This window comes from Barbus barbus (genome assembly GCF_936440315.1).
Source record: "Barbus barbus genome assembly, chromosome: 40".
NCBI classification, from domain to species: Eukaryota; Metazoa; Chordata; class Actinopteri; order Cypriniformes; family Cyprinidae; genus Barbus; species Barbus barbus.
Window position 1 is genome coordinate 16087416 of NC_136718.1, and position 17521 is coordinate 16104936.

The following is a 17521-nucleotide window of genomic DNA, read 5'->3' on the forward strand; positions in this document are numbered from 1 at the left end:
AATGCAGAGCTGTGAGGAACTGGACACGACATGAGCAGAGCTGCCACATCCATAAAGATGCTACCTAAAATTGTTCATATGGTTAGAGACAGAATATAACAGCTGAAAATGTGTTGTCTGCATCCCCCACATACAGTAAGAGCTCAGTGTGCAAGCAGCTTTACTGGTATTTCTTTTCATCATCCTTTATAAACAAGAATGAGGCAGAACATTGTTTCAGGTGAATGTAATAATCCTGACCAGATAAATGACTTATTTTTCATGATTTGATATTAACCGAATGTTCACAAATCAGACTAGGTTCATAATTACATTAATGACAGAATACTTACGCCATTGAGATGACCATGAAATCCAGCCAGTTCCATGGATCTCTAAGGAATGTGAATTCATCTATACAGAATCCACGGGCAATGATTTTTACAGTTGATTCAAACGTATAAATTCCAGTGAAGGTATACCTGAAGGAAAAAGTAACAGTAACTGGATTAAGAAAAAGGAATTAAAATCTGCTTTGAATTTTGAATGTGTACATTTATGATTTTGTGTTATGAATGGCAAGCTGTGGTTAGGATAAATACTTACTCTACTTGTTTGGACCACTCGGGAGGATTACTAAAAGTCATGAACACACAGTTGGTCAAAATCGTACACATAATGAACATGCTGAATACTGTGGGTATCAGTTAAGGAAATTCTGAGATATTACAGAACACAGGCTTTTTACTTTGTAAATATACATATCAGGACATTCATCAATAACAAAATACCAAATACAGACAGAAAACTGTGAATTTTGGATAGTTATAAAGCACTGCTAGGGCTAGGCAATATTTATATTTCAATATTTTTAGCTTATTATTTGATATATATTTATGTATTCAACTAAACAGCCACTGTTGCAATGTAGATTAAAATGTTTAATGCAAGAGGTACAATTTTGCATACAGTATCAGACAAACACTTATTTATCTCAATTTATTATTAACAAATTATAAATGATGTATTTAATATTAACAAAATATGTAATACCTTGAAAAAAGTACTTAAAGAAAAAAAATCAAAACATGTTTTCCATGGTTGCCACTAAATGAACAGTGATTGATGTTTAATCATGTTCATTTATACAGCATATAATAAGTTGGAATAATTAAAATAGTCACATTAATATTAATGTGAATATTTAATATATCACCCAGTCTTAGTGCTTCCGTCATAACAGGGAGTTTTCAGCTCATTTGTGTCATTTATGTAGGCAGTTAAAAGGTTTGGACTACAACCACATTAACCATCACATTAGTCCTCAGAGGACAGGGAATAGCATTACAGTTCAGTTTCCATTCAGCTTAACAGCAATGCCTCTGTCTGTAAATATTTTATGAATGAACTGAGAGTTAATGTGGCATGACTGATATATCAATCGGAATAAAACAAATGCCACTATATGGTCAGAAAGAAAGCTCATTTTTAAATTGTGCTGTATTGGCCAGTAGGGAGACTGCTTCTGCATGGAATATGACTACCCAACTAGATGTCCTTAGCCATGGGTTCCAGCATCAAAACAGGACACAATGTGCAAAAACAGGAGACAGAGCTCCACCATTTTCTCTCTGTATTTGGCATCTCTACTGTCAAATAAAACAGTTGCTGTGCATCTAAAATTCACACCTACATCCACACCCACTTATATGCTGTTACAGTCCCACACTAGAACACACTGCTTAACTACAACATATTAGTCTGCATCTATAGCGTTATTCCTGACCATCGCATGCACTCTAGCAATAAGCAGACATGTTACATATTTGATGTAGAGAAAGAGACAACAAACATTCATCACATACATTTTAACAGCTGAAAAAGGATATGAATGTATCAAAATTTTAATCGCTATTCGCCTAGCGAGATTAAAAGGGCTTATCATGTACAAGGAAGGTGTGGCACTAAAGCGGAAGATTGTTTTCCCTTTATTTAGGACTATAAATGTCTGTGGAGAGGAAAAAGAGAACAAGCCAGAGAGAAGACAAAGACAGAACAACAAAGAGAAAGAGAAACAACAGATTAGTTGCAAGCAGAGAGAAACATCATCACTTATTCAACTGGACTTTAAGAAGAAATAATCGCATACTGAAAGCCTATGTCTGTCTCTAGAGGACAAGGCATCATAATGAAGACATACTGCTTTATTTACAACTAAATAATTAAAATCACATTCTTTGGCAAGAAGAACGTAAATCCACAAGTCTTTATGCAAAACATCCATACTGTCTCCAGAGTGCAATAAAATTAAAGATTATATAACAATCTTTCTACAACAGTTAGTTCTGGTTCTTGAATTTGATTGGTTGAGAGTGCTATTTAGTCAAACACAGTGATCTAATTACCAGCACTGTTGTAATTTGAACATAAGAGAGAGGCTACAGGATGCATGTAAATTTTGAGTTTAAGTTTTGTGCTTAAATTGATAAATTTACATGAAAATGATGTAAAAATGCCTGTCTTGGTAGCAGACATAGCCCGCTGAACGTGCAGTATCAGTGCACTTGATCCATGCATTCTCCTAAAGTGAGAGCACTTACTTAAATATTAATCAAACAGCAACAAGGAAATCACTCACCGCTCTTGATTGAATAGCTGTTGTAACTTTAATGAAGATTAATCTTCAATTTATACAGTCGAACATGCAATGTTATTTTAGATTTGAGTACTTTATTCAATTTCTGTACCTAAAAACTAATGTTGGACCTACCTAACTGAAAAGCACTGTTTATTTTATTTGTATTTTTGCTCTATTGCATTTATTTGTGCTGTTGCTTGTAGTTAGATTATTTGTTCTTATTTTCTTTCATCTTTATTTGACAGCATTTTTTCCCCCCTAAATATAGAACATCCTGAACCGTACTGAAACCATGACTCTTAAACCGTGATACAAACCGAACCATAAGTAAGTTGAACAATCGCACCTCTAGTGTCCACCACAATTTTACTGTTAAGACTGTTTAAATATTGGGTTATTGTTAACCAAAACCAAATTATCAGAGAGACATTTGTTCTTATTTGCTGACACTCCTGCTTGCCAGATAGTCATTGAATTAAATCTTTTTGTTTTCTGTCAAAACTTGGAAGAGGGTGAGTAAGTGTTGACATTTTCACTTCATCATTAACCCTTGATGTACCCATATAATGATGGAAATAGTAAACAATATTAAAGTCACATATAGGATTGGGAATAAAGAAACAGTACTGAATTCTGTTTCGTAACTATAACAATACAATAGAATTTACCACATAAGTAGAAAATGATCTTCCCTGAGCTGTGACTAAACAACTGAAAATAGCAGAGCACACCAGAGAATTTGGAGAAGCATTAGTGACTCATTAGGCCATTTTGCCCCATTCCAGCTAAGAAATACACATAAAGACTTATTAACCTTACAAAGATAACTGAATATTTGATAAATTTCTAAGGCCTCTAAATTATCAGCATGTCTTTTGTCCTCCTATATTTCATACTTTTAAACCTTTAGCATAATTCTAAAATGTTTGCACACATCTTTTTGCTGTTAAAATAAACATAAGAGAATAACTTTGATATTGTTGGTAATATTTCAATAAGCTGGTCTGAAGAAACTTAAGTTTACTTGATTATCCATACATAATTTTTTTTTGTGTTAAAATGTTATCATAATAAAAGCTTCTGGAGAACATGTATATGTATATCTCTCAATAATCATTGTTTTGCCCCCACAATTAAAACTACAGAGACTTGATATTAAAACTAAGCATTAAAATGTCATCTTACTAATATAACTGAGAGAAATAGCATGACAGTTGATATTTTATATGCATATTTATGTAAGTCTGCTATACTGTTATAAAAATGTCACTGATTTACATTACAAGCCATAGGAAATTCACCTTACTTTTACATAATTTAAATAACAATATGAGCAATAATGTGTATATTTTTGTTCAGTTTGGGCCTATGAAATAAATAACGATTTTTTTCCTCCTGGAATGTGAGTTCTGTATTCACATTACATCATACAATAATTATAAAAAATAAAACTTAAAACACGTAAGCAAACTTAAAAAAAAAGAAAAATTGTCTAAAGGTATATATATATATACACACATCTCCTTGTTTTACCCAGATATCTCACTTCTCATTACTGACTGAATCTGAAAAGTCTGAATTTACATGAGCCTATAAACAAGTCAGCGTAGGCTCACCAGCCTTTCAGTAGATAACCTCATAATTGTTTAAATAAAATATGTTCACTACCATCAAAGTTTCATGGGAGGTCACATACATTTGCAGAGATGGGATACACCCCTGCACTTCCTTTCACATGCTTGAGTTTAGTGGAACACTAAGAAATCTCTTCAGCACCACGGAGAGCGCCAATCTTTGAAGCACCATATCATTATTATCTGCAGTTTACATGCAGAAACTCCTCAGAAGAATATATATACATAATATGATCCACAAAGACAAATGAGGTTAAAGAAGCACAGCTCAGTAAATAACACTTTGTATAAGTAACTAAAGATGGAAAAGAGCTGAATCTATTTGGGTCAGACTGAATCAGGCCACCATGTAAACTACATACTGGGACCTGCTTAGTCAAACAAAAAAAAAGAGATCTGCTCAAATCTCAGCAACATCAACAGCGTGTGTGACATCAGGGTTCAAAACTGCATGCTGTGGGGACAAAACATGAGAAGACTCATTCAAACCAGCAGCCCATCAACTGCATATGAAACTTGGGATTAAAAAATAATGCAGAAGTGGTGCATATATGAACAAAAATACATTTGCCCTTTCTCAGTATTCGCTTGCTATAGTACATGTGCACACACAAGAGAAGTGCATGTGGGTTTCCTCTTTTTAATGCATAACAGGCTGCACAGCTACTGAAAATTTCATAATCCAGAATGGAGAAGCAAAAAGACATAGAGAGATAAAGAGCCGGAGAAAGACATCTCAGAGAGGAATGAGTAAGCAGTGAAAGGAAGGGAGGAAGATGGAGAATGAATGGGGCAACCAGAAAGACAATTAAAAGCCAATGGGAAACAGAAAAAAAGAGCAGAAGCTATAAAAAAGCTGTAAAACTGGACACAGCCTCGAGCACTGAATAAAAACCCCTCGGACAAATGTCCTTCAAATCAGCAGCTAAGGTAAAAAAAGAAACAAGGGGGAAAATAATACGGATGGAAATGCACCACAAAATAGCATTTGTTCATAAAAAATAAATTATATTAATACAATCTCAATTAAATTAATAAAAAATATAGGAAGTTGTTACAGAATTTTGAGAAAATGAAGGATGGATGGCCAATTCCTGATTTAAAATAAATAGGCCTAAACAAACTTCACACTTGCCAACATATTTACATACAAGAGATGTCTCTAACTAGAAATTGCAATATGTTCAGTTAAAACTGTACATTTAAATTTATAAAATAAATGAAAATCAAAATAAAATGTAAACATTTTTGCTAAATAATGCTGTTAACTAGACACTGCAATATGTTAGGTTAAAAATATTATTCACAAACTAAAATGATTACATTTATTTAATTTAATATTCCAACTGAGGCTTCAAAACATCAGGGAGAATGACAACATACAGAAAATAAGAGAGAGAGAGAGAGAGAGAGAGAGAGAGAAAGAGAGATCATGTTACAGGATGATGCCAAGTGAATAGGAAATAGTAAGTGATGTAATAAACAAAAGAGATGCAGGTGAAGCACAGACCACACCTGTGGCAGGACACATGGGGAGGAGAGAAATATGAAGAAACAAATGACAGAGACGGTGACTAATGTAAAAGAGTGTGACGAGCAGAGCAGCAACTGACTGATATTGAAAAATATTTTCAAATAGCTTTATTTATTCAGCTTTCAGATGATGAATAAATTTTAATAAAAAAAAGACCCTTATGACTGTTTTTGTGGTCCAGGGTCACATTTATCTTTTAATTCCAAGGTTATGTGTATTTGGCGTGCTGTCCAAGGGGAGGGCTCCGAATTTTGGCCCGAACCCAGAGTACGTCCCCTACAGGTCAGGCCAGAAATAGTTGTAAGTGTGGAGAAGGGGTGGTGGAGGGATGCTGGAAAACTGTCAAGGAACAGAGGTAAGTCTGCTGTGTATATATACACACACACCTCTTATCATGTTAACTGGGTTGATTACTGAATGTGAATGTGCTCCTCCCGAACTTTGTTGTTAATAAAACATCATTAAAGCACAGAGAAAAATGTACAGGCTTGTTCCTGCATGTGGCCATTTATAGCGTATGTACTGAGGCTTGTAGCTAACAGAAACAAATGAGATGCCTACATTATAAGATGAGTATTTATAAGAGCTGTTGAGAGTACTGAGGCTGTGAACAGATGTGAGGGAGAAGAAGTGAGACGGCCATTATACTGTAGCAGTGCATCACCCCGTCTTCCCCAGACCCCCAACCACCCCAGACAAGCCTACTCTGAGTGCTGCGTCATTACAGGGGGAAGCAATGGTCCTACATGGCACATTTTGAAGAGCCCCTTCTAAGATTTATGACCCCATATGTAGCTTCTCTGTCTTTCTTTTTTGCCGTCTCCCCTTTCTGCAAACCCTTTACTCAAGCAGAACATGTCCCTGGATCAACAACAATCCTATCAAACAGTCAGAGCACAAACCTGACTACCAGGGATCACGCTTACTAAATAACTGCATACCTTGCATGCACCGTAAATCACACTGGAAAAAAGAATTTTCTAAATGCATGAATATAAATCAATGTTGTTCAAGAACCAGAAGGATGTAGATCCAACATGCCCTACTTGGGTAAATCCTGTTAAGCCTCTCTGTCTCACAATTGATTTGTTTTCAACATACTACTGTATAACCATCTCCTTGAATCATCTGTGCTGGAGGACTCAGGTTCATCAGCTGCTCCTGTAGCAAAGCTTCCTAGGCTAATTGCTTCTGATAGTGTCACGGGTCTGGATTTAAAAGCTACCAGCTCCCATTTCTCAGCTGGTTTTACACTATGAAGAGACCTGCCCTGAGCCTCAAGAATCAGGTTTCACTACTGCTACAGGCTGCAAGTCGAGCCTAGGGTGTGGAAACAAAAGGACAATGGGATTCGGGGAGATCTGATCCCAATGCTGGTAATGCGTACAATCAAAGAGCCATTAAATCCTTGAGATTGCAGAATAGTTCGACATTAAGTTCTCCAATATGGCATGTGCATATAAACATGATGCAGAGATGCATCTAAATATTAATAAAATTCTTATATATGGTCTAACGTGAGCGATGTTTACAATAAAAATGAATTTGATTCAGAACACAATTCCGTTCCTTAGCACCACGTTTCACATACGCTCCTCCATGAGGTTTTCATCGGGAGACTGAAATATCCTTCCTGTGCATGCATGGAGCAGGCGGTTACATAACAGTGTGTGCTGCATGAGAGGGAAGCAGAGGAATGAGACGGAGGGAGTGAACAAGAGAGGGAGGCAGGGAAACGCTTCAACACATGCTCACATTAACAGGCATTAACACACAAACGAGTCTGTGCATTATTTAGTAAAGTCCAGTGTGGCAGACACGGCTAAGGTCTCACCACTGAACATAGTGCTGAGCCAAACAGGAATGCAGATCTAAGCCTGCTGGGCTCCATTACGACTCAGACAGAAAAGATGACCTCATCTTCCAGCCGTAGGCTACATCTTATAACAACAACTCGCTCCTGAAAATCTTTTTGAGGACTAGCTTGCACAATATTTTAAATGAAAGGTTGTGGTTTTTGGTTTTTACTCCACAAGACTGTGTAGAACCTTTAGCATGATTTACGAATGATCCGAAGAGAATCTTGAGCTTCAGTAGAAGTTTAGGGTTTAAAAAATTCATATTCATGTTACATCATGACAATTACTACATGTTTTAAATTCAAAACACCTAAAACGTTTCCAGGTTTAAATTTTGAGCTCCAGATTTTTATGTGGTCTCATACTTTTTGCTTGGAGGCTTCACTCATAAATGATAAAAGCCAGTTCTTGGAAATCAAAATAGTTAAAGGTCGGCATACAGTTCAGAAATACTAGTAAACACACAGCATGATGTTATAATATTAGGCAAAATGCAATAGATTAACCATTAATTGTGAGCTCTGCACACAGGACCCAGCACATTCTGTCCATAACATGGATCAACACTTTTCAACATTTAAATAGTTTTGCTGAATAAAAACAATGATTTTAAGAGAAAGTCAAAACATTTATAATGTTACATAACATTTTGAACATTAGAAGTTTCTATTTAACAAACAAAATCTTGAAAAAGGGTATTAGGGTCTTACAGCACAACTGTTTTTAAACAATGAAAATGTTTTTTTGAGTACTAAATCAGCATATTAAACAGAATCATGTGACACTGAAACCTGGAGTAATTGCTGCTAAAAATTCAGCTTTGCTATCACAGGAATAAATTACATTTTAAATTACATTAAAACAGAACAGTGTTATTTTAAATTGTAATAAAATTTCAAAATACTACTACTAATACCAAACTTTGAAAGGCAGTCTACATTTTGGTTAAATGTGGAATATCCTTCATAGAAGTAGTTCTCACTTTTGTTCTCATAATTGTTCTATCTTCACATACACACAGCAAGACTAAAGACTACCAAATACTGAATTCACCAAAACCTGACACAACAACATTACAGATCTTTAAATAACCTAACTATCCTTGTCCCACTACTCAAAGAGCTGTTCTAATATACTGCACGGTTCCTTTAAATGCACTGGAGCATTTCTGGCTGTTCATTTCTAAAGGATTATTACTGGAACAATTAAAACAAGTCTGTCAGCTGGAACAGTAAAGCTTCACCAGACCAATGCAGACCTCCTCTACAAACCTTTTTTTAAGCATCATCTCATACACAATCTACATCATACATAAGCCACAAACAAATTGTTCTGCACTGTAGTGGATTACTGAAGGATGTTATTCACATCATACGTCATATGTTTACCAAGTAAATCCGACAGCTGCATGTCACCATCAGAGGTTTCACATATAAGAGAATAACAATAAATGGCCTGGAAAAGTTGAGGAAAAACACATCAGCGTCTCCACTTCTATAATGATCCATAGTGCACTGCTTAGAAGATAACGTATGAAGGCCAGCTTTGCAGGACTTATGAATAGACATGATGACACACTCACTTTCTTATTCATGTAGAAGGGATCGATATCCTCCAATGGTGTTGCCACCATTCCACGAGGGATGTCCCCATAGATGAAGGGCAGACTCTTGCCCACCTCCAGGTCACCGTTAGGCTTGGGTTTGTTTTCATCATCATCATCGCGGTAGCTGTTGTCTGGTTTAGGTGGTGGCTTGGCTTTCTCCTCAGCAATGCGCTTCTCGATTTCACACAGAGATTCCCTGGTAAAGTATTTGAAGCTGTCAGGTCCTGGCGGTGCAAGAAGGGGTGCAGCCATGTTTTCATCCTGCAGCAACTTCTTCTCCTGTTATGTACCCTCCACGGCAGCCAGTTCTACGTAGGAAAGAGAAAAGGAATTATTGGACATCTAAGCTCAGAATCATACAGTGGTCTCGTCCACAATGCAAATTATTCTGGCACAAAAGCACATACCTGTAAAGCAACTGGCATGTACCCCGTGCACTCTTACTGCCAAAAGTTAGCCAGTGAGATTAGAGCCTACCAGATCAAGAAAGTCTTTTCTAATTTCGCAATCAAAATGTTCATTTAAGCATTTTGCAAATGCTTTCATACATTCCGTATCAGTTCATGCATTCCATGGGAATCAAACTCATGACTTTGGCGTTGTGATAGTGTGTTGTCTGTAGTGCTGTCAAATGATTAAAAGTTTTTGTTTACATAATATATGTGTTGTATACTGTGTACATTTATTATGTGTGTGTGTGTGTATATATATATATATATATATATATATATATATATATTGAAAATATTGACAGGCATTTACATGCATATTTATACTCATATAATTTATATTGTATATAAATATATTTAATATATAAACATGCATGTGTGTGTATTTATATAAACATAATAAATATACACAGTACACACACACATATATATTATGTAAACAAAAACTTTTATTTTGGATGAGCTCATATCAATATTACATAACATTCCTGTACTATACATTTATCAGCATGTAGCATAAGCATTGGCAGAAACTGAATCATATCTAATCAGTTTGTTAAGCTGTGATCTAATAAATACTGTTTCTGGGTCCAAGCCTCCACTATCTTGAAGAATATGGGTAACCAAGTAGTTGCTAGTCACCATTGACTTGGACTGAATGAAAAATATACAAGATGACAGATTTTTCTTTTTTTTTGGCAGAATTATCCCTTTAACCTAAGCTTACAAAAACTCACAGTGTACACTAAAGCAAATATTTTAGATACAAAGACAGTGCACTCACATTACTTATGAATGGGAGTTTGTGCAACGCGCTATAAACCCAGTCTTCTAAATACAAGAGCCTATTGACAATAGGTAAAGTCATTGAACATTTGCACTGGGAGGTTCCGCTTAAAAGCTTTTTTAACACTATTTGAGAACAAAAACGACAATTATGAGACAGTTTATGTCAGACTCTATTGCTGATTTGAGTGTGGCAAACATTTTTTGAGACTTTGGAGATTTCAGGCTTTCCCCATTCAAGTAGGTAAGAGTTGGTTTTGGACGCCTGAAATAGCTTCCCAGAGACTCTGTAAATATGGCCGCCGAGTGAACAGACTTTCCCTGAAAGGGACTTTGACTGCAGTCTCTGGGCTCACAGTGTCCTGGACACCAATATTTTAATGATTCATTAAAGATGAATCACTGTGTGGCCAACTGAGCTTTTATCATTGAGATAAAGGTGTCACAATTTGGTTTCTGCCTAGTTTCCCGTTTTGCCCTTTTTTGGTATTTCCTGTTGTTTCCAGTCATTAGTTAATTCGTAATCATCATTTAGTCCTGTCACCTGTGTTTAATTAATTATCTAGTTTGCTCTATTGTTTCCTGTTCCTTTATAAGCATTCCGTTTAGTTCCTGTCTTCGTCTAGTCTTAAAGTAATGGTGGATTTAATGCTGTGTATCCTGTGGTTTCCTCCGTTTCATTTATTAAAATATATTCTGCTTGTAAGCCTCGTCCTTCTGCCTTCTTGGACAGCAACCGTTACAAAAGGTTAGGATCATAATTTTTAGGTAGTAGTATGACAGCACACTGTGAGTGTATTAATATTAGCACCGTTTGTTGTTTGCTTTTGGGATTTAACTTGGACACGGAAACGCTGATGTGTGATATCAACCTCTTAAGTCAACCTGAATTATTATTACATTATTATTACAAAACTCAATATAAAACTGTAACGGGATGATAATATTTATTACTAATACTATTATCAATATTTGTATATACTTTGCTGATCTTTAATGAAGGTTAGCAAATGGAGAAATCTAAAATTTCAGGACTTAAAGTTGAGATGAAATAGAAGTAGTGACAGATCACAGTTGACTGCAAAAAAAGGATTTAAGCTGATTAAATGATTGGAAAAATCCAGTATACGTCACCAGACAGAAGTCATTTTCAGCAGAAAATCAATCAAGAAGTTTTGAATAAAATCTATAAATGAGTTTAGATGGAAAAACTGTAAATGTACATTGTGTCCACTTAAAAATAACTCGGATCTAAATACGTAGCAAGATTTTCTAATGTACTACAACATTACAATAACTATTCATTCATCATACATATGATCATTAGTCATCAATTAGGTTACTATTTTTACCAGCTACTACTATCTTGTATCACATTATCAATACTTAAAATCTAAGCCAAGAGAGACCACAAAACCTTGTCACAATTTAAAAAAACAAACAAACAAAAAACACAATGTCATTTAGATTTCATTCTAGCTTGTGGAAAGATAAAGTCTTACTGAACAATACTACCTTGTTACTTCATCCGCTCACACAAACTGATATGTTAAACACAGGAAAGTAAAATGCTAAGTCTTGCATCTAAAAATATTACCTTACACATCAAAACAATCTGTTGCTAAATTGAGAGCATGTTAAAGAGAGACTGGCACTAGATCCTGGATGAGTCATCCACTTCATGAAAAATGAAAAGCACCCTCCATTAAGAGCAGATAAAGGTGATATTTAATGTTTGTCTTTGGATTACACTTGCAATAATATTAATTGCCTTTGTGATAAGTTATTCATTGGACTTTTTTTTCCTGATTTGTGCTTGCGTAACTTCTCATGGTATGGTTCTTTTGGGTCATTATGATGGATGTTTCTATTTTAGGGTGCTGGGAGCTGAAAGGATGTAGACTGGATTAGAAGATACCTCACGATAGCACAAGCAAATTCGAACCTGTCTTCCTCATGAACAAAACCTCCACTGAGAGGCCGATTTGGGACATGAGTTATGTCCCTAAGGCTGCAGAATGGGAAATGGGGTGGGTGAAGGGAGGCGTGGTGAACCACATCATCTAAAAGCTTGTGTGCACTTATGGGCTAGACACTTAACCAAGCCATATCCTGATATTACAGAGCTACTTAGCTGACTTTTAGCTTTTCCCTCCATCCAATTCCAGTTCTGTTTCAGAAATGGCATTTGCATTTTCATCTTGTCTTTGAAGTAAATATACCCTATTTACCTTCAAGCAAATAAGAAACATGAACAAAATACCAAGGAATGAGACAAACGTTGGCACATAATAGACCCCATTAGTGGCAGCAATCACATGTGTATGAAGAATCTTATATCACTTCAATACCTGCAAGAAAAAACATCTTAAAACAGACTAAGCGGGTTTGTCAGTCTTATCAGGTCTCTTGGCAGATCTTAAAAGGCTTTTGGGCTCTTACTTGGTCAGACTAGGAGACCAGTTTAAACCAGCAAAGACCTCTAAACCAGTTTAGGTTGGTTTGAGTTGATTTTTTTCCCTTAGCAATGAAACAAGTAAACAAAAGAAATGATCATACTAAAATCCAAACACATTTTGTATTTGTCATTTTCAATGTCTTATTAGTAAAACAGCTGTGTGGTCAAAACAACACAAGCAAAGAGGCTCTTGCCTTACGGGAGCTGTCCAATCAGCACCACACTGTAAAAAGGGACTTAAAAGGGTTTTTTGAATCGTATACAGGAGGAAATTAGAATCTATAATTAAATCTATAAAATAAATGCAAGAGCAACAACATTTCTGCACATTTTGACACACCAAGCCTAACAGCGTTGACTGAATACACATTTAAATTCTAGAAAATTCTGCTGATTTAAGGTTTCGAGAATTTCCACCATGCAATGCAATATGAACAAATTATGCATTTATGGTTAAATGATTCATATTTTGCCATCTGTTAGTTATTTGTTAAAAAAAATACATCTTGTTACCTAAAAACGATGAATTAAAATTGATTAACAAATTCTCTATTATATAACCCACACAAAAATAGTAATCCCTCACAGGATTGTATTAGCTGTAATGAGATTTAGCAAATAGTGAACAATAACATTCAAATTGGTTAAACAGTAGTAGTATTACTATAGACAGTGCACCTTCCATAAGCTTAAGTATATAGAAGCATATGGTTTCTCAGGGGGTTATTAAAAAGGTTGTAAGGGAATTGGCATCAAATGAACGAGGTGGGCTTCTGTTGGGTGGGCCTAAATATCTCGAAATAACCGAAGGGACTATGTTGGGCTGCACGGGGACACAGCTTTAGAAAATGTCAGGTGGGCTACGTGGTCCTGCTTATTTACAGATGAGGGGACATAGGTTAATTTGGGAAGCATTATGAATAAAATTATGAATTCATTTTCATTCATGTGCTTTTTGAGCTTCTTTGCGCCACAGAACTGTCAAAACGACACACTAACGTCTTCAAATACAAAATACATGTCAATAAACGATGTATATTCGGACATAAATTACAATTCCTTAAAGAACCTCTACCTTATTTCAAGAACATCGTCAAGTATGGTTATGTGACTGAATGCGCAGTGGTCCTACCTTGATTTCATCAATGTTTGGTCACGAAATCCTCATCAGCACAACGGTTTCACGAACAACATCTTTGCGTTTTCCAAAACGTTGTCACATTTTCCTCAGGGTCAGAAAACAATTTTGTCTGTTTTCCTTCACGAAAGCGGGCCGAAGCCGCGGAGGAAAAAACGGAGAATACTGCAGTGTTTTTTTCGCTCTCTCGTCGTATTTACCCTTTTATACACACACAACCAACATCGTTTTAGCCATAAACCTGCATTTCTGTGCAAAACGTCTATCGCTTTTAGAGAACAGCGAGATATCTCAACGACGATGTGCAAGGTTTCTGCTCGCGAGCAACATAAACAAGAAAATGCATACCACACCCGTGCAACCTGCGTCCACCCTACAATCAATAAGCAGCCAAGCATGTATAGCCTTTTGAACGTCTTAATTACAACGGATCACTTCAAACCTGTCCACATGTGCATTTTTGCTCATTTGCTCAGCTTGACATTTGATAAATGCTGACAAGAAGACCTTTATTCAAATGAGGGTGCAAAGCTACAAGCTCCGGATCACGTTATTGATCATGCAAATACAAATAACACCACATACTGCCTTGCAAGAATGGGTTTAACTCATATTATGACATCTTAATACTGTCATTTGAGAGGGTGAGATGAAAGGGCCTAATCACAATAGGCTCATTAGGGTTATAACGGAATATAATATATTTGGCGAGAAGGGTCTAGCAGTAAAACCCCCTCAGCGCGCGGCGTCTCTGCGACATTCATTGGCAGTGCAACGACTTGCATTGCTGGGAATAAACACATCCCGAGTGCTATATTTAAACACAGTACTTACTATGATTACGTTAGCGGGTATCCAAAAAATCCTCACTGGACTGCAGATGTCGAATAAATTCGGAAGAAATTGCGGATGTCGCCATATTGTTGCTGCTACCTTCCTTCAGTGTGCACCGTTACCCTGCATATTTGATGACTCCCAGCAAAACGTAAGGGAGTGTCGGCCAATAGGTAGCACCAGTTACACAATATGAGAGTTCATTTTAGTTTTCGTTCTTCCAGTTAAAGAGCCTTCTTCGAGAATGAGGATTATGATGTTATGTTGCCTAAAATGTCTGAAGCAACAATCACACAGCCTTCATTGTGTTTGATTTAGAGTTTAAAAATAGCTATATTTTAAATAACAAACAGCTTGGTGTATTATCATGAGGGACAAACTCGCATGAAATATGTATCTGAGTGGATTTGTTTAATGGTAGTGTTTCTAAAGGATGACCTTCCTTTCTAGTGTCCTTTACAGTATCATAGAAATTGTAAATAGGCCTATGTATTGTGCGATACTGTTGTCTGCATAAACAAAAGATTTGAAATGTGTTGATTTGCTTGATTTCTTCCTCGTCCGGGTCTTTTAAAACATTACAGAACGGTGTTACGTCATTTTCAGAATCTTTTCAGATGACATAATAATCAGTTCCAAGGAGATTCGATTGTTTCTATTTCCCTCTTATGGCTTTCACATTTAAAATGTTTATAACAGCCCTACTGTTAGTCTTCATTAGCTCGTTATCGTCTGGGATTACAGGTAGTTTCATTTTAACAATATTATTATTATTAACCCATTTAATCCCAATAAAACAAATTACATGCCTTTTTGTGAAGTTTCAGAAAATTCTAGTTAAAATTTATAAACTATTCCTTTAGACAACTGTTATCAGTGGTAAACTATATCAAAAAGTCAAAAAGAATAAAAATCCAGCAGTTAATAATGTAGGCTATCATAATGTAATAGCCTATGAATTACTGTCAAGCAGTTGTGGGAAAACGAAAATCATATGTAGGAAAATATGTATATTTCCTAAATGTTTTATTTAGTGTAACAACAAATTGAATTTTTACTCTGCTTTGAACAATTTTACTCTATAATTATTCAAAATAGGGATCTGTGTCTTCCCACTAACATTTACATGCATTGTGAGAGGACCAGCTTAATACATCATTACACCTTTTAAACGTCTTATGTATATCAAAAATGCATATAAACGCTTATTTTAGTCATAAATGTTACTGCCGTTTTAAATGGGTTAATATTATTTACAGACAATCTAATCATCAGTGGTTGTCACATACAAAGTAATGAAAAGTGTTCAGTGCAACTGACTAAATGCCCTTTTAAGGTTGTGGAAAACGACCTTTGCTGGATCCTCCAAAGCACCTTCGTATATCAGGAGGCCTTTCTGCATTGGGGGGTGCATGGCCTTGGCAAGTGAGCATACAGCGGATGTCAATGCATATCTGTGGAGGGTCCGTCATCAGCCATCGGTGGGTAGTCACCGCATCCCACTGCTTCAGAAATAGGTGAGACACTTTATGCTTCTCCTCCCTCATACCATGCAGCATTTGTGCGCAGATACACATCTTACTGTTATAACTTTAAGCATGTTGCATGTTAAAGCAAATGGGTGATATATTTCATTTGAGCATACGAATCATTCAGGTGCACATTTAGTTAAATAAACAAGGGCTGGTAGTTGAACTAAAATTATATACTTGCAGTAGTGGTTCAGTTAATTATATCCTTATTTCTTTTTAGATTAGCATTGGATGTAAACTACTTACCAAGAAATTTTATTTACCATTTTATTTACCAAGAAAATGCCTAAAACTATTTCTGCTTTCCAAAATAATAGTTTTTATTGCAGATCTTTTGCATGTATTTTGTATGTAAATTTGTCCCTTACATCTTTCTTTTATAGTAACACCTATAAATTACGAATAGTGGCTGGAGTGAATTCTCGATCCATGTATGGAAAGGGTGTCCAGTATCGTTCAGTCCAGCAAGTGATCCTGCATGAGAATTTCAGCCGATTGCATTATGACAACGATGTGGCACTTTTGCATCTGTATCACCCTTTATATTTCACAAAACATGTGCAGCCTCTGTGCATAATGGAAAATGAAATGGATGAGAAACAACTAAGCTTCAGTTCGTGTTACATCACTGGTTGGGGCAGCTCAGTGTTAGAAGGTTAGTATTTAATTGTCCAAAGACACTAGTCCAAAATGCAAAATCTCTGCATCATAAACAGATTATTATTTAGCAGAATATGTAATATTCTATCGTTATTGTTGGATAAACTTTTATGATGAACACAAATTTTTTTGTGTGTTTGTGTTCCCATTTGCTCCAGTAGCAAAAGGAAAAAAAAATCTTTGACAGTGTTTCTATGACTTTGCAAAAAAATACTGAGAGATTGATTATGTTGATCAGAAGAGAGAAATGTCAAATTGGTGTCGCTCTCAGTCATTGTATTAGAAAAACTCATGCATCAGCATTAATTCGTTTTCTGTAATATAGTAAGTTAACATAACACAAAATATAATGTTATAAATTATACAATAATAAAAACAAATGAAAAAATAAATCAAAATTTACAATGTTAAAAA

General features: G+C 35.7%; 1 protein-coding gene across 8 annotated transcripts in view; it reads right to left on the bottom strand.

The window, feature by feature from the left end:
* Positions 1-9502, bottom strand: part of LOC306859117 (sodium channel protein type 8 subunit alpha-like) — a gene marked incomplete at its 5' end in the record, with an annotated part of 49896 nt that extends 40394 nt beyond the window's left edge. For all 8 annotated transcript variants that reach the window (XM_079399974.1, XM_079399972.1, XM_079399969.1 and 5 more), the window contains 4 exons: positions 333-461; positions 586-673; positions 1867-1987; positions 9227-9502. In XM_079399974.1, coding sequence (XP_079256100.1) covers positions 333-461; positions 586-673; positions 1867-1987; positions 9227-9502 — 614 coding nt within the window. The remainder of the gene's footprint in view (positions 1-332; positions 462-585; positions 674-1866; positions 1988-9226) is intronic.
* Between the last annotated feature and the right edge of the window lie 8019 nt (positions 9503-17521).